General features: G+C 52.2%; 9 protein-coding genes across 9 annotated transcripts; 5 read left to right on the top strand and 4 right to left on the bottom strand.

Moving 5' to 3' along the window:
* Positions 1-265: 265 nt before the first annotated feature.
* BJY04DRAFT_146538 (STIMATE family protein) lies at positions 266-1,990 on the top strand. Its single transcript, XM_073708801.1, has 3 exons — positions 266-374; positions 441-1,108; positions 1,171-1,990. Exons 2-3 carry the CDS (start codon positions 653-655, stop codon positions 1,783-1,785), a joined length of 1,071 nt encoding a protein of 356 aa, XP_073575170.1. The 5' UTR covers positions 266-374; positions 441-652; the 3' UTR covers positions 1,786-1,990.
* Positions 1,991-4,192, top strand: BJY04DRAFT_146510 (WD40 repeat domain-containing protein). Its single transcript, XM_073708800.1, has 3 exons — positions 1,991-2,432; positions 2,489-2,989; positions 3,047-4,192. The coding sequence occupies exons 1-3, from the start codon at positions 2,196-2,198 to the stop codon at positions 4,058-4,060; spliced, it is 1,752 nt and encodes a 583-aa protein (XP_073575169.1). The 5' UTR covers positions 1,991-2,195; the 3' UTR covers positions 4,061-4,192.
* Positions 4,193-6,491, bottom strand: BJY04DRAFT_146505 (putative hexokinase Kxk). The gene is made up of 5 exons (XM_073708799.1): positions 5,980-6,491; positions 5,790-5,912; positions 5,707-5,732; positions 5,252-5,659; positions 4,193-5,200 (listed from the first exon to the last, which is right to left on the bottom strand). The coding sequence occupies exons 1-5, from the start codon at positions 6,017-6,019 to the stop codon at positions 4,325-4,327; spliced, it is 1,473 nt and encodes a 490-aa protein (XP_073575168.1). The 5' UTR covers positions 6,020-6,491; the 3' UTR covers positions 4,193-4,324.
* On the top strand, positions 6,388-7,425 carry BJY04DRAFT_180722 (uncharacterized protein). Its single transcript, XM_073710106.1, has 4 exons — positions 6,388-6,820; positions 6,889-7,005; positions 7,068-7,184; positions 7,228-7,425. Exons 1-4 carry the CDS (start codon positions 6,638-6,640, stop codon positions 7,351-7,353), a joined length of 543 nt encoding a protein of 180 aa, XP_073575167.1. The 5' UTR covers positions 6,388-6,637; the 3' UTR covers positions 7,354-7,425.
* A 68-nt stretch (positions 7,426-7,493) lies between these two features.
* On the bottom strand, positions 7,494-8,628 carry BJY04DRAFT_205499 (SIR2 family NAD-dependent protein deacylase; the record flags this gene model as incomplete). The annotated part of the gene is made up of 2 exons (XM_073713603.1): positions 7,494-8,444; positions 8,506-8,628. The coding sequence occupies 2 exons, from the start codon at positions 8,626-8,628 to the stop codon at positions 7,494-7,496; spliced, it is 1,074 nt and encodes a 357-aa protein (XP_073575166.1).
* Positions 8,629-9,498: 870 nt separating this feature from the next.
* On the top strand, positions 9,499-11,904 carry BJY04DRAFT_180715 (Golgi transport complex subunit COG4). The gene is made up of 2 exons (XM_073710105.1): positions 9,499-10,337; positions 10,384-11,904. The coding sequence occupies exons 1-2, from the start codon at positions 9,513-9,515 to the stop codon at positions 11,638-11,640; spliced, it is 2,082 nt and encodes a 693-aa protein (XP_073575165.1). The 5' UTR covers positions 9,499-9,512; the 3' UTR covers positions 11,641-11,904.
* BJY04DRAFT_146473 (ammonium transporter) lies at positions 11,804-14,209 on the bottom strand. Its single transcript, XM_073708797.1, has 4 exons — positions 13,851-14,209; positions 13,462-13,793; positions 12,823-13,414; positions 11,804-12,770 (listed from the first exon to the last, which is right to left on the bottom strand). Exons 1-4 carry the CDS (start codon positions 13,960-13,962, stop codon positions 12,163-12,165), a joined length of 1,644 nt encoding a protein of 547 aa, XP_073575164.1. The 5' UTR covers positions 13,963-14,209; the 3' UTR covers positions 11,804-12,162.
* Positions 14,210-14,743: 534 nt separating this feature from the next.
* BJY04DRAFT_146494 (uncharacterized protein) lies at positions 14,744-15,049 on the top strand. Its single transcript, XM_073708798.1, has one exon. It carries the CDS (start codon positions 14,839-14,841, stop codon positions 14,995-14,997), a length of 159 nt encoding a protein of 52 aa, XP_073575163.1. The 5' UTR covers positions 14,744-14,838; the 3' UTR covers positions 14,998-15,049.
* Positions 15,050-15,576: 527 nt separating this feature from the next.
* pmr1 (Ca(2+)/Mn(2+)-transporting P-type ATPase PMR1) lies at positions 15,577-19,931 on the bottom strand. Its single transcript, XM_073719639.1, has 3 exons — positions 19,501-19,931; positions 16,928-19,439; positions 15,577-16,874 (listed from the first exon to the last, which is right to left on the bottom strand). The coding sequence occupies exons 1-3, from the start codon at positions 19,606-19,608 to the stop codon at positions 16,303-16,305; spliced, it is 3,192 nt and encodes a 1,063-aa protein (XP_073575162.1). The 5' UTR covers positions 19,609-19,931; the 3' UTR covers positions 15,577-16,302.
* Between the last annotated feature and the right edge of the window lie 484 nt (positions 19,932-20,415).

Here is a 20,415-nt window from a genome sequence, read left to right as displayed (position 1 = left end):
AGCAGTATCTCGTTGTCTTGGCTCAAACTGTACGGAGTATGCCTGGCATGAATGGTACGGACTGGGAAACTCCTCACATGTCTTTCTAATGTTGCCCGTGAGACACACAGAGACCCTCTTGAGATCTTAATTTTTTTGATGCTGATGAGACAACAATAACCCCTGATGTTACAGCAAGAGTTATATCTCAATACCAACTTAAGTTGCTGCCAGGCCAGACCGAAAGTCTTCCAACGCCGTCGTGACTGGTGATATCGCCCGACACATGGTGCCTCAGGTGTCAGCATGGGTATATTGGAAGACACTAACCTAATCCAGTAGTAGCAGACCAACCGCCAGTCCGCCACAGCCTGCTTTTTTGCGGGGGCTGTGAAGTCAGTCATCCCTCCTTCTCCTCCTCCTCCTCCTCCTCCTCCTCAACTGACTACATATTCTCAAAGATTCCTACCTGGCTGGCTCAGGTTTCTTGCTGGCAAGAGGGTCTTTCCTCATCTCCACCTATCCCACGAAATCCACTCATCCGTCTTCCTCTACTGAGTCACTTGCACCACTGTATCACCGCACGACTACTCTCGGCCTCACCTCACTTGGGCTCTCCTATCCCAGCCCTCTCTTTTCGCAAGGCCCGACGACGCCAATTCTGACCTTCGTCATGGCCCCTCTGTCTGTTTCGTCAAGGCCCGCAGCTCTTCTCATATTCGCCTTCCTCAGTGTTGGGGTCAATGCCTCGGCTCCTACTACTGGTGCCGTCATAACTCCATCCCCCGCGGTGCCATCGCCGAAACCTTCTCCATATTCCTCAAGCTCCGATTTTTTTGGTGATGATGATGACAACGGAGAGTGCAAACTTCTTGGGTCATTCTCACTGCTTGTTCAGGCGTCACTAGGGATGTTGGCTCTGTTGTCGCTTGTCTACAAGAGATGGAGGGAGCGCCCCCAACGTCCGGTGAAGGTGTGGGCATTTGATGCGTCCAAGCAGGTTTTTGGCTCGTCGATGTTACACCTGCTGAACCTGCTGATGTCTATGTTCTCTGCTGGGCAGTTCGAGATCACAAGCAAATACAAGCCCAATCCATGTTCGTTCTATCTCTTGAACTTGGGTATTGATGTGTGTTTTGCCCACTCTTTGACTCATTAAACATATGAAGCGGCTACTAATGGTCTTACTAGACAACACTTGGCATACCGATCTTGATCTTTATCCTCCACTTCCTAAACCGCTTAGCGATGTATACGCCTCTCGCGAATCCTCCCGAGTCCATTGAATCCGGAAACTACGGCCAGCCGCCGCGTCTCGCCTGGTGGTTCAAACAATCGATTATATACTTCATAGGTCTTCTAGGGATGAAGACGTGTGTTTTCTTCCTCATCCAGATGATACCTTTCATTGTCAAAGTGGGCGACTGGGCCTTGCGATGGACCGAAGGCAACACTGCTATTCAGATAATTTTCGTCATGCTGCTCTTTCCCGTCATCATGAATGCGATTCAATACTATATAATCGACATATTCATCAAGAAGCCGCTGTCCCACGACAATCTGGAAAATGAGGGCAGCGAAGACGACCACGACCGGGATGACCGCCATGCGCTATTAGCCGGCCTAGATGACGATGAAGATTCCGGGGACGACAGCCCCCGCAGAAATGACCCAAGGGCGATACATCGCTCTCTGCGGACCAAAGAAGACTTGGCCCGAGTCGACTCATCGGAGCTCAACCAGGTCCATGTGCAGGGAAGCGGTTCATCAGGCGATGACCATGATATGGCGTCGTCACGAAAGTAAATGTACGCAGAAACGTCTTCGATGATTGGCTTTATGGCGTTATGAGTTGGCGTTTAGGGGCCTCATTAGATCAGTTAGCATATATCGTTTCATTATACTAGATTTGTCCTTTGGGTACTAGTTCCAGCGTCGTGGGTCAGCAAGGTGACGGGTATGCCTTAACGTTGTAGCACAGTACGTATGGCTGTTGGTGCGTCAGGCTTGTCTGGAATTTCACCGCTATCCGCACCGCCAAGTTCTGCCACGCAGAAGAAAAATTATTTTGTCGGCTTGGGGATCATGAACTCCTCCGCAGCACATCTCGAGTCAAGGCTAGCCACCCGCCTTTTCTCACTCTTTAACAAGCGATTCTTACAGAAAATTGCGTACCTGAAGTTATATTCAAACACAGAATACATATCTGGCCCACAATGTCCAAGACGGCCTTAAAGCAGAAGAACAGCCGCGAGGAGGCAGTCTTGGAGAAGGATGCAACGGAGAAGAAGCTAGAGAGTCTGCTTTTTGGCGACGGTGACGCATTTCAAAGCGCATTAAAGACTGGACAAGACTTTGATTCGCTAGCTCTTACGACACTTTCCGACCCGAGCGCGGATGAAGAAGAGGGAAATCAGGAGGACGTTGATTTGGAGGATATTGCAGATGATGATGTATGTCAAGGAAACAAGGTTTAATACTCGATCACTCATTCTAATCGTTGGAATAGCTTTTTTTCCTCGACTCCGGAGCCGGTCCGGTATCTGCAGATCTTGGTTCTCCCGCTACGCCTGCCGGACATGAGAATGAAGACGACGAATTGGATGAGCTACCCCCGGTGTGGCATGACAGTGATGATGAGCGCATCACTATCTCTTTAGCCAGCGACAAGAAATTGAGGAAACTGCGCATTGCCGAGTCGGAGGATGTCATTAGTGGAAAGGAGTACATCCGCCGGTTGCGCAGGCAATACTTACAGCTGCACCCTACACCAGACTGGGCCAATCCAATGGCCAACAAGCAGACGAATGACTATGACGATGACTCTGACCGTCTCGAAGAGATGGATACCGATGGGGAGGAGGGAATGTCGGCGCAGCCACTTGCAAAGTTGTTGCAGAACGTCGATTTCACAAAGATCCAAACCACAGGCCCAACAGGCGGCCGGCCGAAGCTGCGCAAGGAAGTTATTGGCATACAGCGACTAAAGGATATTGGAAAGGACCAGCCTGTAAGCCTACACCGAGTGATATGTTTTTTTCTTTAGCTAACCAACCATTACGTCCAGTCCGCCGTCACCTCTCTCTCCTTCCACCCTCACTACCCATTAATTCTCTCCTCGGGTCCAGCCTCAACGCTCTTCATTCACCACGTCGCCCCCGATGCCCCATCGCCAAACCCCCTCCTTACATCCCTCCACATTCGCCAGACTCCCATCACAACCTCCGCCTTCTCCTCTCACTCCGGCAACCAGATCTACGCCTCCGGCCGGCGCCGCTTCTTCCACATCTGGAACCTGAACAGCGGCAAAGTCGACAAAATCAACGGCTCCGCCGACCGCCGCGAGGAACAAAAGTCCATGGAACACTTCAAACTCTCCCCTTGTGGCCGATACATTGGCATCATCGGTTCATCAAGGAAAGGCGGCGGTGTGATCAACATCCACAACGCCGCGACATCGCAATGGATTGCGCAAGTCCGCATCGACGGCCGCGGCGGCGTCGCAGACTTCGCTTGGTGGCGCAACGGCGAGGGGATCACAGCCGCAAACTTGAACGGTGAAGTCTCCGAATGGGATGGGCAACTCAACCGCATCGTCGCGAGATGGAAGGACGCTGGCGGCGTTGGTACCACCGTGCTCCGTCTCGGCGGCGAAATTTCCCAGTCGTCCCTCGGCGGCGACCGCTACGTCGCTATCGGTAGTAAGTCCGGTATCGTGAACATTTACGACCGCAGTGCCTGGGCAACGGCCTACGCCTCCCTTGTTCACTCCAAGAAGGAAACCGACATTTCAACGGCCATTTCTAAGAATCCTGAACCCCTCCGTGCGCTTGATCAGTTGGTTACCACCATTACACAGATTGAGTTTGCGCCGGACGGGCAGTTCATGGCTATGGCGAGTGAGACGAAGAAGGATGCGTTTAGGCTGGTGCATTTGCCTTCTTGCACAGTTTACCGTAACTGGCCGACGCAGAGCACGCCGCTGGGTAGAGTGTGTTCTGTAGCTATATCGCCAAACTCCGAATATCTGGCTGTTGGAAACGATCGGGGGAGGATTCGGTTGTGGCAGATCCAGGGGTGAGTATACTTTTGCAGAGTCTGAAAGATATATCGAGCATGTAGTTTATATATGTGTGAATCAAAATAGATCATGCTGGATGTGGTGGTACAGCCCTATTATACCATAAAAGATATATATATTTATCTAACAAGTCTAGCCCATATCTATGACTATTTTATTTCTCGCAAGGCTGAATCATGAAGCCCGCGGTATATGAACTCTGTACATCTACCTAGAGCACGAGTATTTTCATCCCTAACCATCACCCCATCATAAACGTGCAAATCAGCACAGAGCCTGCATTTCCTGCGCGTTGCGAATACCAGCCAAGTTGCCTGCACGGACGCGCTTCAGGGTTAAAGCGGCAATCAGGGCCGCACCAACACCAGATCCATCCTCGGCAGCCTGGATGATGACCTTGTCCTTCTCGGTAGGGGCCCAGTCAAGAATCTCACGGAGAGCCTGGGCGCCACGGGCCTTGAAGTTGGGGTATTTTGTGAAGACGGAGCCGTCAGCTCCGACGTGGCAAGATTCAATGTTCTTCTTCGTGCAGATGGCGGCCACACCGCAGGCGGAGAGGCGAGCGGCACGGGTACCAATGAGTTCGGCTAGGCGGCGCATCATCTCCAGCTCTGAGCGAGTTGCCTTGATCTTGAGCTTAGTCTGGACAAGCTCTGCGGTTTCCAGCAGGTTTTCGAAGGGGTCCTCCTCGATGGCGGCGGGGAAGGATGAGTCGAGCAGGTAGGGGATGCGGAGCTGTGAGGTGTCTTGATCTTGAAAGATAAGGCCGGGGCGGCTGTCCAGGAGATCAACTAGAGCCAGACGGAAGATCTCACCCAGGTACAGACCGGCAGTCATCTTTTCGAAGGCCTGCTGGCCCGGTCGGGGTGAGTCGCGGTCAATGATGTGGTCGTACTTTGTGAGGGGGAGCACGATATGTTCATTGTCAAAGGCGCCGTACTCGCAGTTGATGGCAACGGGCATGTCAGGAGGCAGGTTCATGTGGGCCAGCTTAGGAATGGAGCCGGCATCCTCCATGTACGCAGCATTAACACCAGTGCCGAAGATGCAGCCAATCTTTGTATCCGTGTCAGTGTAGGATGAAGCAATGAGGGTTCCAGTGGTGTCGTTGATCAAGGCGGCAACCTTGATGGGGAGGCCCTGCGCTCCAAGTCAGCATTTACTAGGCCAGTTGTCTTGACGACGTCGCACCCTCTCCTTGAAGATCTTTTCGAGGGGAGGAACGACATCCTCCCCCTCAACTCCATCAATGTCAAAACCCTTAGTCCATCGCTGAAGAACACCATGATCGATATAATCTTGGGTGGCAGGGTATGAAAAGGTGAAGCCCAATGGCAGCTTGGATAGGTTCTCGCCTTCGTGGTGGGATTGGACGAATTGTTCAACGCAGTCGACAATGTATTCCCACAGCTCCTCCGCTGTGCCAGTTTTGAGCTCCTCGGGCATTCGGTACTTGGATTGAAAGATGTCAAAGCCGCCCTTCTCCTGTGTTAGGGTGATCTCGCAAACACGTAGGTTGGTGCCACCCATGTCGAGGGCAAGGAATGTGCCTTGTTCTTGGCCATCGGGGAATCCTAGAACCCATGTGACGTTCATAGGCTGAGTCGTCAGTTCCGAGAATAGCAGGATTGCGCTTCGAAGCTTACAATATTACCACCCTCGATGGTAAGACCTAGAGACCGGGTGCAATTAGTGCTGTTCTACCAATCTCCATGTTTACGTCACTTACCCTTCTCTAGCTCCTTGACAAAGTGGTTGACAATCTCCTTGAGCTTTGCAGTGTCTACGGTAAAGACCTCTTCAAAGTACTTAATCTGCTCCAGAAGATCCTGAGGCAGGTCGGTCATGGACCCTAAGAGACACGATCAGCTTGGTTGTCTTTTTAGGGGAACTTCGGAGGGGTAGCGGGGGTGACGTACCCCTACGGGAGGGACGGCGTTTGGGGCCAACTCCGACCATTTTTGGCGAAAGTAGTAGATTATAGGATAGAGGGGAGTATGGATTGGATAGAATTGAAGAAAAGAAACGCTTATTAAAGGGAGGGGGGGGGAGAAAGAAGAGAGGAGTTGGAGAGAAGATGAGTAAGAGATGACGGTGAAAGGAAGAGGGAATTGGAAGGGTGGGGGAGTTTGTCTACCTGATAGCAGAGGCAGTGAGGGTCTGGAAGGATGGAAAGCACAACAACCCCACATCCGTATTGTTAACTACTATCTACTCACCGGTCAGGACTGAGGACTCAGTACCAGTAGTGACAATAATCATGACCAAGCAGATCATCGGTATTGCTTTTTCTATATAAGCCAAGGCTGAACTATCAGTTTTTACCTCTGTTAGCCTCCCACCAGCAGCAGGAGTCCGTCATATGACATATGATACTCTGGATAGTTATATGGCCTCTTCGTTCCGCACCACTCGAAGCTTATATCTCTTGCCTGGTTGGATGGAGGTAGCTTTTAAACTGCGTCAAACTGAGCAAAGCTACTCGATTCTCCTGTACATAAGACAGAATGCATTCTCCCTTTGCCCTACGTCAACAACACCTTACAACAGAGTATTACCTAGTGTACAGCCATCAGGATGTTGAGCATGCTAACAAAGCTTCTCCTTTCTATCTTGGCTGCGTCAGTTACAGCGACGACAGTGGTGCCTACGATCGAGTCCTCTATCGTAAATCGACTCCTAGAACTCGACCTTGGTCTCAGAGCTACTGCTACCTTACTGGATAGTGCTGGAGAGAAGGAAGGCAACATCACTTTCACGGTAAGACCCTGGCATCCTAATCCACCATGTTTCAAGGTACCTTAGGTTTACTCATGTGAGCCTGATAGGATGTCGTCACCTCCTTCGGCAAAGTCACAGCTCCAGGGCCAAACACCATTCAACAACTCTTCTCCAGCTCGTGCGATGAGTCCATTCAATTCGTCCTCTGTCAGATCTATCACACGGTAACTCCACTCCCTTTTACAGGAGACTGCATACCTACTGACAACACTGTTACTATATGTAGTTTGTGATCACGAGCATCTCGTTCTATACGGACCTCGCAGAAGACGCATCTGATTTCAGCAAAGACCACCGAAATGGGCTCCAGGAGGGGTTTTCCCGGTTCTACACTGAGAATTCGGTATGCCTTCTTGACCTTCACTCAAACCAGGCTGACTCTCCAGTTCTTCGTGGACACCGTCGCTCCCATCGGCTTTCCACTCTGCCTCGAGAGTATCCAATGTGATGACTGGGCTCTGGAAAAGGCGTTCATGATAGCGTTCAACGCACTGACCCCGACAGCTGTGTAGCAGTACTAACACCAATTCCTAAGCCGAACGAGAATGAATAATGTACAATACTGATATTTATCAACCCGTACCTCATTATCTATCATATTTATCATCCTCAAGCAGTGTAAACGCCCGACGCCATGTTCAATCTTGCGACTTTATTTTGGAGCAAGGTGCGGAAATACGTGGGTCAACCCTGTGACCCCGTTGCTCGCCCCCCCCTCTAGACGTTCTCTGACCTTTTTCTGGTAGGCGTCGGAGATTTCTAGCGTCTTGTCTACCTCTGCAGTCAAGCGGCTGATCTCACTCTCAAGCCGCTCCTCTCGCGTTTGAGGAGGGGCGAGCTCTTCCTCCCGCGACTTCTTGTTCGGGTTGGCTTCCTCCCACAGCCGCTCAAGTTCCTCTTCCCACCCTAAAGCTCGCGCAAATTTCCTCACTCCATCATCACAGTCGCCCAGGATGAGAACATCATCCGGTCGAGACCCCAAGCCCCCGACTCGCTCACGGTTGATGAGAACGCGGGGAACACCATCTGCAACAAAAGAAGGCAGACTAGCAAAAGGCTGCACAGACAGACTTGTCCCCATGACAATGCATAAGTCTGCTTCCTCAGGAAGTGTCCTGTTGTCAAAGAACGATGGGGGCAGGGCTTCTCCGAAGAAGACAATATCCGGCTTCACTAGTCCTTTGCACTCTCCACAATACGGAACCTCACCTTTTGCAATCGCCTCCTTCATCAAATCCTCCGGATATGCCGCTTTGCAGTCAATACAGCGCTGGGTCGCAAAGCTCCCGTGTGCTTCGATAATAAGATCGCCGGGCACGCCCGCCAATCGCTCCAAGCAGTCAATGTTTTGAGTAAAGTGTTTCAGGAGTTTGCCTTTGTCGTATAGTAGTTTGATGAAGGAATGCGCGATCGTAGGTCTGTATTGTCCGGGGGCGAGCTCTTTGGCTAGAGCATAAAATGGCTTAGGGTTCTCTCGGAAGAAGCTAATGTCGAACACGGCCTCGGGGTCCGGTAGGTCCAGAAGGATGAGGTTTGAGTATATACCCGTGTCCGGGGATCGAAAATCAGGAATACCGGCCGATGTGCTGATGCCCGCACCGACCTAGAGACATTCGCGTTAGCTGTCGAAGCGGGTGAGGGGTAGTTGAGCTATCGTGACATACCATGACCACCACTTTCCGCACATTGTTCTCCTTGATATACTTCACGACAGCATCTACGGTACGCGCGTCGAGCACCGACGGAGGTGTACTTTGGTCTATGACAGTAGACGATTCATTGCCCATCCTGCGCGGCAGTCGGCCAGACTTGGGCCTGTCGTTCTGGAGTCTAGCTCTGCGGCGGCGCCCAATTGTGACCGTAACGACAAGACACAAAGATTTCTATTGTATATGCGCTTGCGACGCTTGAGAAACAGTCTGTTATATAGTCAACAAGAAGTATGGAGGGGTTGCTCTCTTGCAGTATGACGTTTGATTTTGCCTAATCGCGGCATATGCCTGAGGCATCAGATCCGCTTCGCCATCTTGACTTTGTTGTCTGATCTTGACTTCAAGGAAGTATCACTTGGTTCCAGCGATATGAGTCTATTATTACTTTTCCTCGGCCTCTTGGTCTACGGCCATCGTGCGAGTCAGAGAAGTTGCCTAGGCTCAAGGACCTTCTAGACAGCTGCTCTCACCGCCTTTGACTTCTGCCACATTGCTGATTCCCCAGCAAACGATCTCTCCTATACTCCGCCTATTGTTGACATTGCAACCCTGCCCCAATTGCTGTCGCTACCGGGACTATGTCTGATCCCGCGCCTAATGCGGCCAATGGGCGCTCTTCCGCTCCTCCGCCGACCATCCCGGCCTCGAGTTCAACCTCCCCGCCATCCGAGATCTACAATGCCAGTTCCGTCGCCGAAATCAAGGCCACCTTGACCCACCTGCACGAACAGGAAGTCGCCGTGACAGCCCGCCTGGATGCCCTTGTCGCCTCACAGAAGGACTTCTCGCGAGAACTTGGTCGATTGGATCTTCTTCGCGCTCACCTCGGCTCTCAAACCAGCACCACGCGAGCAATCAGCCATGGCATGCTCTCGGGGGCCGCCGCAACCGCAGACCGCATTTCGAGCGCCGTCCGACGTCTAGATCTAGAACAGGCAAGGGTGAAGCATACTCTGGAGATGGTAGAACAGGTCTCGGAACTGAAAGCCTGCGTGCTCGGAGTCGCAGGGTCAATGGGAGCACCGCAAGATTGGGAGAGAGCAGCTAGCTATCTGGATCGGGCGTCTAAGGTGCCTTCGGAGGTGGTCCAGGGTACCTTTGCAGCGGAGATGGTACCTACGGCGGAGGTCCCGGATCCACCAAACGTGACGCTGGACAATGCGGCCGAGTCCCTGTGCGGGCTTTTTCTGCGCGAGTTCGAGAAGGCTGTCAAGGAGAATAACGGGGCTAAGATTACGCGGTTCTTCAAACTATTTCCTTTGATTGGACGTTCCGAAGTGGGCTTGGATGTATATGGGCGGTATGTCTGTCAGGGAGTAGCAGCACGGGCACGGTCAAACCTCAATACCGGGACCGGTCAGCAGGATGATTTCTTCTACGCCAACACCCTTACCAAGCTGTTCGAGCATATCGCGCAGATAGTTGATGGGCATAGAGGGCTTGTCGAGCGCCACTATGGCCCTCGGAAGATGAACCGGGTCATTGAGCGTTTACAACTAGAAGCCGATGTCCAAGGTGGAATTGTTCTAGATACCTGGAGTGATGAGCGGCATATCGACCGCAAACTGACGGACATCAAGTCGTATGCATTTACCTTCTTGGTCCAAAGCTTTCTCCCGCAACAACGTACTGCAACGCCGCGATCGAACTCTCCGTCCACCCGGGATGGTGCTGCCGAAGACGAAGGGGTCGACATGAAAGAGATAGACGGGCTATTGAACGAAATGACAGTCATGCTGGGTCGATGGTCGCTCTACACTCGATTCCTGTCAGAGACCTGCAGTGTATGTCTCTCTCCTTTACCATAATCAAACCAACTGACCTTTCTAGCCCAACGACGAGGACAAGTTCAAACAACCCCGATTCTTGGTAGAGTCGACACTACAGAGGAAAATTGGGGACCGCCTGGTCTCGCCCTTCAACACCATGACGACCTTTTTTTTCCGCCGGTCAGTTGAAAAAGCTTTCCAGCTAGATGAGCAGCCTTCAGGCTTGACGCTCAACCCGCAGCGGCCATTGAAGGCGGAGCCCCCGCATATCACCTCCGCAGTCGACGACATTATGTACATTGTCAACAAGGTCCTACAGCAGTCCCTCGCAACATCACAAATCAGCGTCGTCACCAACGTTGTCCCAACTCTATCCCGTGTGCTCGGTTCCGACTTCATAGGGATGACTCAACGCAAGATGCGCGACGAATGCTACCCCCGCGCCCCACACCAAGGCGCCTCGCCTCCTGAGCACATCGTTATCTCCTTCCTGGTACTGATCAACAACCTCGACGTAGCAGTCGACTACATCCGGCGCATCATCCAGAACATCACTGAGTCCAAGAAAACAATCACCGGCCCGGACGGCCAACCCGAAGAAACCAAACACTTAGCCACGCTCTTCCCCTCCCCATCAGACGCAATCCTCGTCACCCAAACCCTAAACTCCCTCTCCACGACCTTTGAAGCCAAAGTCACCGACCTTCTCAACGACGGCATCCAAGTGATCTTCAACAACATCATCAAGAACCACCTTCGCCCCATCCTCTCCGACGCCTTCCGCGACATCGAGTACCAGCCCTCCTCCGACACCACACCCATAACAACATACACATCCTCAGACCAGGACTCCGACACCCCCGAAACCCCTCAAGACCACCACGACAACGACCCCTCCAACCCCAGCGAACTCGTCCGCCCGCGCTTCTCAAAATCCTGGACAGACCTCCTCCACCCTCTCTCCCGGATCCTCAACCCACCGGCCTTCGACCGCCTCCTCGGCACAACAACGACGTACCTCGCGCGATTGCTAGAGAAACGGCTCTGGGCGTACCACGGCCGCGTCAACGCGCTCGGCGCAACACGCCTCGAGCGCGACATTTCAGGGCTCGTCAGCGCAGCTGTTGATATTCCTGGGTCCGGGGCAGGCCGGTATCGGCACAGGGAGGTGTTTGCGCGATGTCTGCAGATGGTACTGGTCATGGGGATGGATGAGGATGAGTGGGATGATGTGCTTCGAGGTGGGGAGACGGCCGAGGTGATTGATAAATTGGGAGTTGAGGAGAGGCGGAGGGCTCGGGGGATGGTGAGGCGGTAGATGGCTATGGCTGTATTCTAAGGGTCCAGGTTTTGCTATTGCTTTTTTACTCTACTTTTTTTTTCTCTTTCCGCTGTTTATATGTATATACTTGGTGATTTAGATCATAGCACGGCCAATTCAATTGTCAGTTACATCTACATACTATATGCTGAATCTACAAAGACCACAGATGAAAATAACTGGAAAGAGAATACTCCTCCTATATTAGTATATAGTATATACAAAGTTCTCACTCTTCAATAATATCATCCAGAAAGTCAATCAAGCGTTAAAAAAGGGGTAGGGTGCCTGCTGAAACAGACTCCAAACTCGGTCTAAACAAATTAGTTATGTAGGGCGAAAGAGTTGTACCCAACCCGCAAATACAAATTTCGTATCGTCGCAAAATGGCTCAGCCAGGGGTGTGGTCCGTGAGGGAAAAGCAAACAGAAGTGGATATCTCGGGCAGGAAGACGAACAAAATAGAATGAACATGCTAAAAAAATGTTTCGCAAAATAAGGCTATGTTGCAAGCCTTTTCTATGGGGCCGGTGCCGGAGCGGGAGCAACCTTTTCGGAGTCGATCGGGATCGGCCGTTGGGCCCCATCCTTTGCTGTGACTTCTTGGATACCCGAGACTTCGCTGCCGCGGCTGTTGGACATACCCGTGGGTGCTTGGCCGTCGAGCATCATGTCACTGTGCTCGTTGATGCCGTAGCGAGCGGCGGCGGGGACCTCGTGGCCGTCGGCATGCTGGTCGTGCTTCTGAGGGGTCCAGGCGAGGTAGTCGCGGCGGACCTCGACGTAGTCATAGGCGAATTCACCGAGCTGGTCATCGTCCATGCCGAGGAGTTCAGCTTCCTCGGAGGCGCGGAGCTTGAGGCCAGGGATGGCGTTGATGGCGTAAGCGATGATGGCGGAGACGACGAAGCAGTAGGCGGAGGAGGCGACGATGAAGGCAATTTGGATGTAGAGCTGCTTCCAGTTGTGGATGAGCCAGCCACCCATTTCGGAGCCGGTGTTGACTCCGTCGAGGCCAACGATGGCGTCGTCGGCGAAGAAGGCGTTGAAGATAAGTCCGACGATTCCAGCGACACCGTGCTCAGCGAACACATCCATGGAGTCATCAATGCGGATCCAGTATTTCACTACTCAAGTTAGCACAGACCATTCCTTCATTTGCGGATGTCGAATACAAACCCTTAGTGGAGTAGTTGCACACGATGCCGGTCACGATGCCGAGAACGACACTGGCCCAAGGAGGGAGGAAACCAGAGGCAGGAGTAGCAGCGACAAGACCGGAGATGGTTCCAGAGCACCAGCCGACCATAGACCACTTGCGAGCCAGACGCCAGTCGAGAATCACCCAGCTCATGGCAGCAAAAACCGCAGTCAGGTTGGTGTTCCAGCACGCCATGGTGGCGCGCAGGTTGGCACCGAAAGACGAGCCACCGTTGAATCCGAGCCAGCCGAACCAGAGGAAGACAGTGCCGAGCAGGATGAGAGAGACATTGTGAGGGCGGAAGTTGAGCATCATGCGCTCCTGGCGACGACCGAGAACCATGGAGTAGGCGAGAGCCGAGAGACCGGAGCAGATTTCAACGGGACCACCACCAGCGTAATCTAGCACACCGTAGTTGAAAGCCCAGCCGTTGACATTCCAGACCCAGCAGGCGATGGGGCAGTAGACGATTGTAGCCCAGAAGAAGGTGAAGACCATGGCGGGGAGCAAGCGACCACGCTCAGCGACAGCTCCCATGATAATGGCAGCGGTAACTCCGCAGAATTGCATCTACGTGGGTTAACCAAAAATTACATAGGTTGGATTGGAAAGCATACCTGGTAGAAAGCATAGAGCAGGTTGGGGACTAGCGGCGATCCAGGGCTGGGATCCGCCAGGACCTTCATCAAGCCAAAGTTGCGCAGGTTTCCGATGAATCCATTTGTAGCGGTGGGAGAGAAAGCCAGAGAGTAGCCCCAGAAGTACCATTGGAAAGTAACCACACACATTGAACCCATGCAGGCCCAGATCATGCTGAGGGCGGACTTGCGGCGAGCGAGACCGGAGTATAGGAAACCAAGACCGGGAATCATGAGCATGACCATGGCGGAAGCGACAATGATGTAGGCCTGGTCACCGGATTGGTACCATTTGTTCAAGTTTTCGACCCCTAGAGAGAGAGAGCGCGTTAGATTATGGCTGCATAGCAATTGCAATGGTCACATACTGGAATCGCCGCCCAGGTCGTTTGTAGTGAGAGTCGAGTAATCCGAAGGAGCGCCAGTCCAGTTGTAGGAGGCGTACTCCGGGGTGAAAGGCGCCATGCCTTCGGTGGCCATGGCTGCGAGAGGGAAGAGAGGACGGTGTTGAGTGTGTATAGAGCTCTCGAGGGAAGTATCGTGGGCGTGTTGTTGAAGGGAAGTGAAGTAAGTGATGCAGATGTGAATGTGGAGAAGAACGCCACGGGGAGTCAGGTATATAAATCCCGGGAGAGAAGAAGCCAAGAATGGAGATGGAAGGGCCAGTTGGGTGGATAAAGATACAGAGAGAAGATAGTGAGCAATCGAATAACTAATTTGATTATCCCAGGATCGACGCAGGCGGCGAGTGGACCCGATCCAAGGCAAGAATAATCGAAATTATTCACTGAATGAGGCTGCCGAAGGAGCTGTCTCCTCCGATAGTAGTTAGTTAGTTAGGAGTGTATTTCACGCTGCCTGACTGTGCCAGGAGTTGCGCAGAAAAAGCAACAAGCAGGGGACCCGAGAGAGGCGCCGTAATTGATAACCCTCTCGATCGTTGATAACCCCAGCCAAACACTGATGAGAATGATTTATCTCATCTCGTGGCAACTGATTTTGATGTTCTGTTCAACAGTACAGAGTACAGTGGCAATATTCCAGTTCCAGACTCTGGAGATGTTCATGCAGTCCCCGACTCTCGGTGGACCGGTAAACTTGCTGGACGCTCCAGAATCCCAGATCTGCTCCATATAGACTGGAGAGTTGCCCTCCATGGCAATCATTTCGTAGAATAGACTTCATCTCAGCGTCATTGATGTCTGCTCAGAGTCAGTCAATTGACTCCTGTGTCAACATTCGATGCATCATCATCGTCTGAAGAGCTGAAAAGCCAAGCACTCTTGGCAAAGCAAAGACCAGACTTGCTCGTCCGAAACCGCTCCTGTCCTCTCGCGAGGAATTTCTACTTTACTTATGCCCTTATGGCCTCAAGCTCATCTTCCTGTGCCCAGAAGGACTTATCAGAACTCTCCATCCTCCGCATGTACCCTTAATCTATCTCCCATCCTCACTGATAGCTACACAGTCCATGAGCCGTCAAGGAGGAAATCCTGGGGGGGAAATGGGGGATAGTCAGCAGCTGTTCTTATCATGGAAACTCTCAGGTTACGATATTGGGCTGTTATCATAGGGCAAAGATAAGGCCCTTGCGCCACGGTGGGTTGGCTGGCCTGCACTAGACCCCTTTCAGTTTTCTGGATTTCCCTTTTAGCTTGCCGACTGATAAGGCATGTCTCAGCCAATCAGAGCTACTATATTTTCTCCTGAACTTCCCGAGACTCGCTTGAAAGTCGGGTAGGGTAGGAACCCGACTGCGACCCGACAGTGGACACTCCCAAAGTTCAGCCTCGGAGAACAGCCTTCGTATCCGATAGTACGGAGTATCGACCCTGTCTTGGCATTGATACATCCATTGATGCGAGCATATGATGAATCTCTTCCGATCAGAATCAGAGTACGTATCCTCGCCGAACCTCAGCAACTTTCAACAGGGATTTTCAAGATCAGGTGGGACCGAATTGATCATGCACTCCACGAGCCCACATGGATTCCCATGAATCTGGTTACACTACCACCTTCGGAGTCAGACTCCGTACACCCTGCTGTCGGCATGACTCTTAACCTCTTCGAGTCTTAGTACATATATAGTATTACTATTCTCGAATCTCGAGTCCGAGACCGAAGGAAAGTTTCCCCCACGGGACTTTAGTCTTTTGCGATCTGAGCGGAGGCTGAGAGAGATGTACTTTGTACCTGCAGGGTGCAGATAATCTATGCGGGGTAAGATGGGATGGTCATGATCGAGCGGTTGTCGACAAAATCTCTTCTGCGCCCTTATTTCATGGCCCGACTGACACTTTCGCCCTGCCTTCTTCATTCCCAGGACAAGCACCATGATCAATCAACCTCTCCCCAAGGTCACTAACTATGAGGAGGGCTATCTCGCCAGAAGTCGAAATAAGAACGCGATAGGCTTTGGCGATCTCTTGGCATCAAGCACCTCGGTGCAATCGATGTGTCATAGAAACCTCTCATTCGCAAGCATATACTCCCAGATCGGAGCTTTATCTTTGCTTTGCTCGAGTGTCACGCACTCTAATCATGCACTATTGATGCCCAGCCCTGCCTGCCCAGGAGCCCTCGACTGCTGGGCGAGAACGTGGCTCGATCCTGGCTCGAAGAGTCGAAACCTGATACAAGGCTGGTCCCACTCTGGGGTACGGAGGAGGTCGGAATTTCCTTCAATGATTTCAACCTTAGTTCTCTCATTATTCCGCATGCTCAGCGATTGCCACTCAGTCATACTCAATCATCATCATTATCAGATAGTATAATATAATATTAACAATATACACAACTCTATACAGGATTATATCTCTACACATTCGCACTATATCCAACCCCCACTGCACGCCTCCGCTGCAGCGCCTGATAATACTTCCTCGCTTCATCAACCCAAAATACCGAACTGGAGATGCACACCAGCTTGAAGAGATGCGCAAAGTTGAGCGGTTCCGTCTGGAACACTCTTTGCAGAAACGGAAGGTAGATGACACACGCCTGGCCGGCGAGAGATCCCAGCACGGCGTAATTGAACATCTTGTTCCCAAAAAGGCGAAGCTCGCCTCGGAGAACGGATTTACTTTCGCTACGGCATGTCAATGCGTTGAACATGTCGAACAGCACGAAACAGGTGAAGGTCATTGTGGTGTCGTGGGCCGTGACAATCCGGGATCGCTTTCCCGTTTCGACGTCGTCGTTGTCGCCCATTTCGTAAATATATATGGCTAGAGTGCCGACCATGATCATGAACGCCGACATCAGTACTCGTTGGATAAGCGGCTTGGTGAGCACCCTGGCTGTTTTGGGTCGGGGAGGCCGACTCATGATCGTAGGGTCCACGGGCTCCACCCCGAGAGACTGCGCTGGCGGTCCGTCCATGAGGATGTCTGAGAGAAAGTTAGCAAGGCTGTCAAGAGAGAGTGGATTAGGAAGCCCTTACTGATCCACAGAATCTGCATCGCGTTCAAAGGGTTCTTGAACCCCAAGGTGGTGCTCAGCAGTACAAGACTCAAGGCCGCAACACTCGTACTCAGTTGGAATGTGATGAAGTTCTGAATATTGTAGAAGATTCCCTTGCCCTGTTCAATGGCGCGCAAGATGGTCGAAAAATCGTCGTCTGTAAGAATCATGTCTGCCGCTTCTTTGGCAACATCCGTGCCTAGCTTGCCCATCGCAATTCCAATATCTGCCTTCTTTAAAGCAGGTGCGTCGTTGACACCGTCACCTGTCATCGCGACGACGTCTCCACGAGATTGAAGAGCCCGTACAATTTTCATCTTGTGATCAGGGCTGGTGCGTGCAAAAATTGAAACTGACGACAATGCTTGGGACAGTGCTGTTGTATCCATGCGGTCGATTTCCTGGCCGCTAAGGACATTTCGCACTCCAGGAGCCTCGACTATCGGCATTCCCAGTTTCTTCGCGATCGCAATGGCCGTTGTTTCGGCGTCACCCGTAATCATGATGACCCGGACGCCACCAGCCATAAGACGGCGGATTGCCTTGTGGACATCTTTGCGAGGTGGATCGTTCATGCCGACCAATCCTGCAAAGACTAATCCGCTGTACCGGTCGTCTTCATCACCAGAACTGACCTTCGAGTTGGGAGTAGCAGATCTGCTTCCAAACGCCCTTCCTCGGGCCTCCCTTACTGCACCACTTGCGAAAGACAGAACTCTCAGTCCTTCCGATGCCATATGCTCCGCAGCCTGCCGAACAGCCTGACGCCGTCGCTCATCCAAGATCACCTCCTGGCCATCCCTGGTGAGGTAGGTATCACAGCGGGCCAAAACTTGTTCCAAGGCACCTTTAATGTAGGCCATGCTAGATCCTCCAGTCGAAGAGGCATCGCCAGGTGCCCCGCTACCAATAATCACGCCCATCCACTTACGTTCAGAGCTAAATGGAGTTTCGGCAATTCGTGCGCTGATTCGGTCCCGCACATCGTCTTCGCCGAAAGCATCGAGCAAATCTAGGATGGCGACGTCGGTTGGCTGTCCCACCCACCTGCTCTTCAGAGAACCTGACGAGTTATCGTCGGTGGAAGATAGCACTGCCGCAGAGGATGCACTGGCAGGAGAGTTTGCATGCACACGAGATAGACGGGCATTGTTGGCAATGTTACCAATGCGCAAAACAGTGCGAGCCGCTGGCCCAGGCGTCAAGGAAGCGATATCATTGTGCACCTCGAAAGGTTCGAGGCAGTCGAAATGCCACATCTTGGTAACTGTCATGTGGTTGAGGGTCAGCGTGCCGGTTTTGTCGCTGCAAACAACATTCACAGAGCCTAAGGTTTCGACACTGGGGAGACGCCTCATGATGGCACCTCTAGATGCCATACGGAGTACACCGAGAGCAAGTGTAACAGTCACAATGATGGGAAGGCCTTCTGGAATAGCGGCAACCGCCAGCGAAACGCCAATGGTAAACATGTCGAGGAGCTTCCGGCCTTGGATCAGGCCAACAACGACAATCAGAGCAATGACGCCAAAGGAGATGTAGCTCAGCTCTTGACCGAGGCGATCCATTGATAGTTGCAAAGGCGTGCGCGGACTCTCAATTTCCTGAAGAGAGGCTGAAATGCTACCGAACTCCGTCTTGGCTCCGGTGCCAATAACAATGCCCTGACCATATCCCGACCGAACCAATGTCCCCATGAAAGCGATATTATGCTGCTCGTTGAGACGTATATCTGCACCAACTGCGCCGCTCGCTGGGGCGTCGTAAAATGGCGATCTCGGAGGGCTCACGATCTTTGGTGTGGAGGTTGGAAGGTTCCTTGGGCTACGGATAGCATCAGCGTACTTCACGACGGGCTCGTTTTCGCCGGTAAGGTTGGATTCATCAATGGTCAAGTCCGTGGCAGCGGTAATTCTGATGTCCGCTGGAATCCGATCTCCAACGGTGAAAAGAACCAAATCTCCAGGGACTAGTTCACCAGCCGGAACAGTAGTTGAAGCCTTCACGGCAGTAGAAACTGGGCTCGTGCTCGGACTCTTACTCCGAAGCTCACGCATTTCAAGCTCTTCATCCGGTACTGCTGCCGTGGGGTGGACGATCGGGGGCGCATTCAAGGGGACATCGCGGATGAGGTGTGCATGATGTGGGACGAGACGGCTTAGTGCCTCGAGAGACTTTTCTGATCGATATTCCTGAATGAAGCCAACCGTGACGACAATTGTGACTGCCAAAGTGATACTGACCGCGTCATCGTAATTTCCCATGAGGAAAGATATCGCCGCGGAGGCCAGGAGGAGTAGAATCAGGGTCTCCTTGAATTGCTTGAGGAAACGAAGCCACAGGGGTTCCGGTTCCTCATGCGGAAGTTCGTTCGGTCCATCCCGTACATAGCGTATCTCCGCTTCTGTCGGGGTAAGTCCGTGGGTGAGGGAGGTCTGTAGGCGATCTGCGGTCTCCTGAGGGTCTAATTGCGAGTACGCGGAGGTTGAAGCCTAGCAGATTATGATGGGTTAGCATTGACCAAAGGGAGGGGCGGCACATTCAACCACTCACTGAAGGTGTAGCACTGGGTCTCACTCCTGCAGGTGTTGCGGATGGAGACCTAGATCCAGAAGCCTGGGCATTATAGAGAGGTAGCGCAGGCGTAGCGGACCTTGACATTTCTCATGCTTCGCTTAGAGACCTTGGAACCGAGAGCCCGATTTCTACCGTCCCATGGGGGTATCGCAAGCAACAACAAATACGAATGATTGTATGAAGACTCGAAGCTAGACACTTCAAGGAAGCATCAAATTCCAAACGCGAGGAGGACGAAAAGCCACGTTCTAAAAATGCGGCTTGGCAGAAGCTGTATCACCAACGGGATGGAGATGGACAGAGATGGTTGGAGAAAGAGCACGTAAAACAAGAAGGCTAAAGAATGATCCTGGTATATGGAAGCCGCTCACTGAACAAAAGGGGAAGAATGATGAATCATGAAGTCCTAGAAAATTGTCAAAAAGCTCAGCCCTGGCGCCGGGGATGTTGACAACCATTGACATCCAGTCGCTCCAGACCCCAGCCCTGCTTGGGACTAGCTCCGGAAGAATTATAGAGCCGAAAGCTATCTCCATGAGGACTAGCGCAGACACGAAAGCAGGTGAATAGCATTGCTTACGTATTCTTATTATTGTGAATACGTAGCGGTTTCCCAGCCACCGGTGATATCTCGCACGTGACTGCCCAAGGCATCGCCAGGCAGCGGAAACGACGCGCCTAAGCAACCCACTTCCAAGTTCAATTCTCCAACCTCCTCCCTTTCAGCCTGCCCCTCTGGTCGCTTTTCAACCCTGTGCTGTGGGTGTTTTTGGTTCGATTCCAACAACTTTATCTTTCGCCGCGCTTTGACGTGTTTTTCCAACCGATCTTGGTGGTTTCGACATCCCTTTGGGCTATTTCCTGAATCGCCAAAGCGATCAGCTCACCGGC

The sequence above is a fragment of the Aspergillus karnatakaensis genome (assembly GCF_047715665.1).
Source record: "Aspergillus karnatakaensis strain CBS 102800 unplaced genomic scaffold BJY04scaffold_7, whole genome shotgun sequence".
Taxonomy (NCBI): domain Eukaryota; kingdom Fungi; phylum Ascomycota; class Eurotiomycetes; order Eurotiales; family Aspergillaceae; genus Aspergillus; species Aspergillus karnatakaensis.
The sequence above is the reverse complement of the archived record's forward strand: the minus strand, read 5'-3'. Positions and strand labels throughout refer to the sequence as shown.

Excerpts from the sequence above, each read along its gene's own strand:
- BJY04DRAFT_146538 (XM_073708801.1), top strand. The coding sequence starts at position 653 with ATGGCCCCTCTGTCTGTTTCGTCAAGGCCCGCAGCTCTTCTCATATTC. Across the intron at positions 1,109-1,170 it reads TCTTGAACTTGGGTATTGAT|ACAACACTTGGCATACCGAT; the intron begins GTGTGTTTTGCC and ends TGGTCTTACTAG.
- BJY04DRAFT_146510 (XM_073708800.1), top strand. The coding sequence starts at position 2,196 with ATGTCCAAGACGGCCTTAAAGCAGAAGAACAGCCGCGAGGAGGCAGTC. Across the intron at positions 2,433-2,488 it reads AGGATATTGCAGATGATGAT|CTTTTTTTCCTCGACTCCGG; the intron begins GTATGTCAAGGA and ends TCGTTGGAATAG. Across the intron at positions 2,990-3,046 it reads ATATTGGAAAGGACCAGCCT|TCCGCCGTCACCTCTCTCTC; the intron begins GTAAGCCTACAC and ends CATTACGTCCAG.
- BJY04DRAFT_146505 (XM_073708799.1), bottom strand. The coding sequence starts at position 6,019 with ATGGTCGGAGTTGGCCCCAAACGCCGTCCCTCCCGTAGGG. Across the intron at positions 5,733-5,789 it reads TGTCAAGGAGCTAGAGAAGG|GTCTTACCATCGAGGGTGGT; the intron begins GTAAGTGACGTA and ends CCCGGTCTCTAG. Across the intron at positions 5,660-5,706 it reads CCATCGAGGGTGGTAATATT|CCTATGAACGTCACATGGGT; the intron begins GTAAGCTTCGAA and ends CTGACGACTCAG.
- BJY04DRAFT_180722 (XM_073710106.1), top strand. The coding sequence starts at position 6,638 with ATGTTGAGCATGCTAACAAAGCTTCTCCTTTCTATCTTGGCTGCGTCA. Across the intron at positions 7,006-7,067 it reads TCTGTCAGATCTATCACACG|TTTGTGATCACGAGCATCTC; the intron begins GTAACTCCACTC and ends TACTATATGTAG. Across the intron at positions 7,185-7,227 it reads GGTTCTACACTGAGAATTCG|TTCTTCGTGGACACCGTCGC; the intron begins GTATGCCTTCTT and ends CTGACTCTCCAG.
- BJY04DRAFT_180715 (XM_073710105.1), top strand. The coding sequence starts at position 9,513 with ATGGTAGAACAGGTCTCGGAACTGAAAGCCTGCGTGCTCGGAGTCGCA. Across the intron at positions 10,338-10,383 it reads TCCTGTCAGAGACCTGCAGT|CCCAACGACGAGGACAAGTT; the intron begins GTATGTCTCTCT and ends TGACCTTTCTAG.
- BJY04DRAFT_146473 (XM_073708797.1), bottom strand. The coding sequence starts at position 13,962 with ATGGCCACCGAAGGCATGGCGCCTTTCACCCCGGAGTACGCCTCCTAC. Across the intron at positions 13,794-13,850 it reads CGACCTGGGCGGCGATTCCA|GGGTCGAAAACTTGAACAAA; the intron begins GTATGTGACCAT and ends CTCTCTCTCTAG. Across the intron at positions 13,415-13,461 it reads TGCTCTATGCTTTCTACCAG|ATGCAATTCTGCGGAGTTAC; the intron begins GTATGCTTTCCA and ends TAACCCACGTAG.
- BJY04DRAFT_146494 (XM_073708798.1), top strand. The coding sequence starts at position 14,839 with ATGCCCTTATGGCCTCAAGCTCATCTTCCTGTGCCCAGAAGGACTTAT.
- pmr1 (XM_073719639.1), bottom strand. The coding sequence starts at position 19,608 with ATGTCAAGGTCCGCTACGCCTGCGCTACCTCTCTATAATGCCCAGGCT. Across the intron at positions 19,440-19,500 it reads GACCCAGTGCTACACCTTCA|GCTTCAACCTCCGCGTACTC; the intron begins GTGAGTGGTTGA and ends ATAATCTGCTAG. Across the intron at positions 16,875-16,927 it reads GATGCAGATTCTGTGGATCA|ACATCCTCATGGACGGACCG; the intron begins GTAAGGGCTTCC and ends ACTTTCTCTCAG.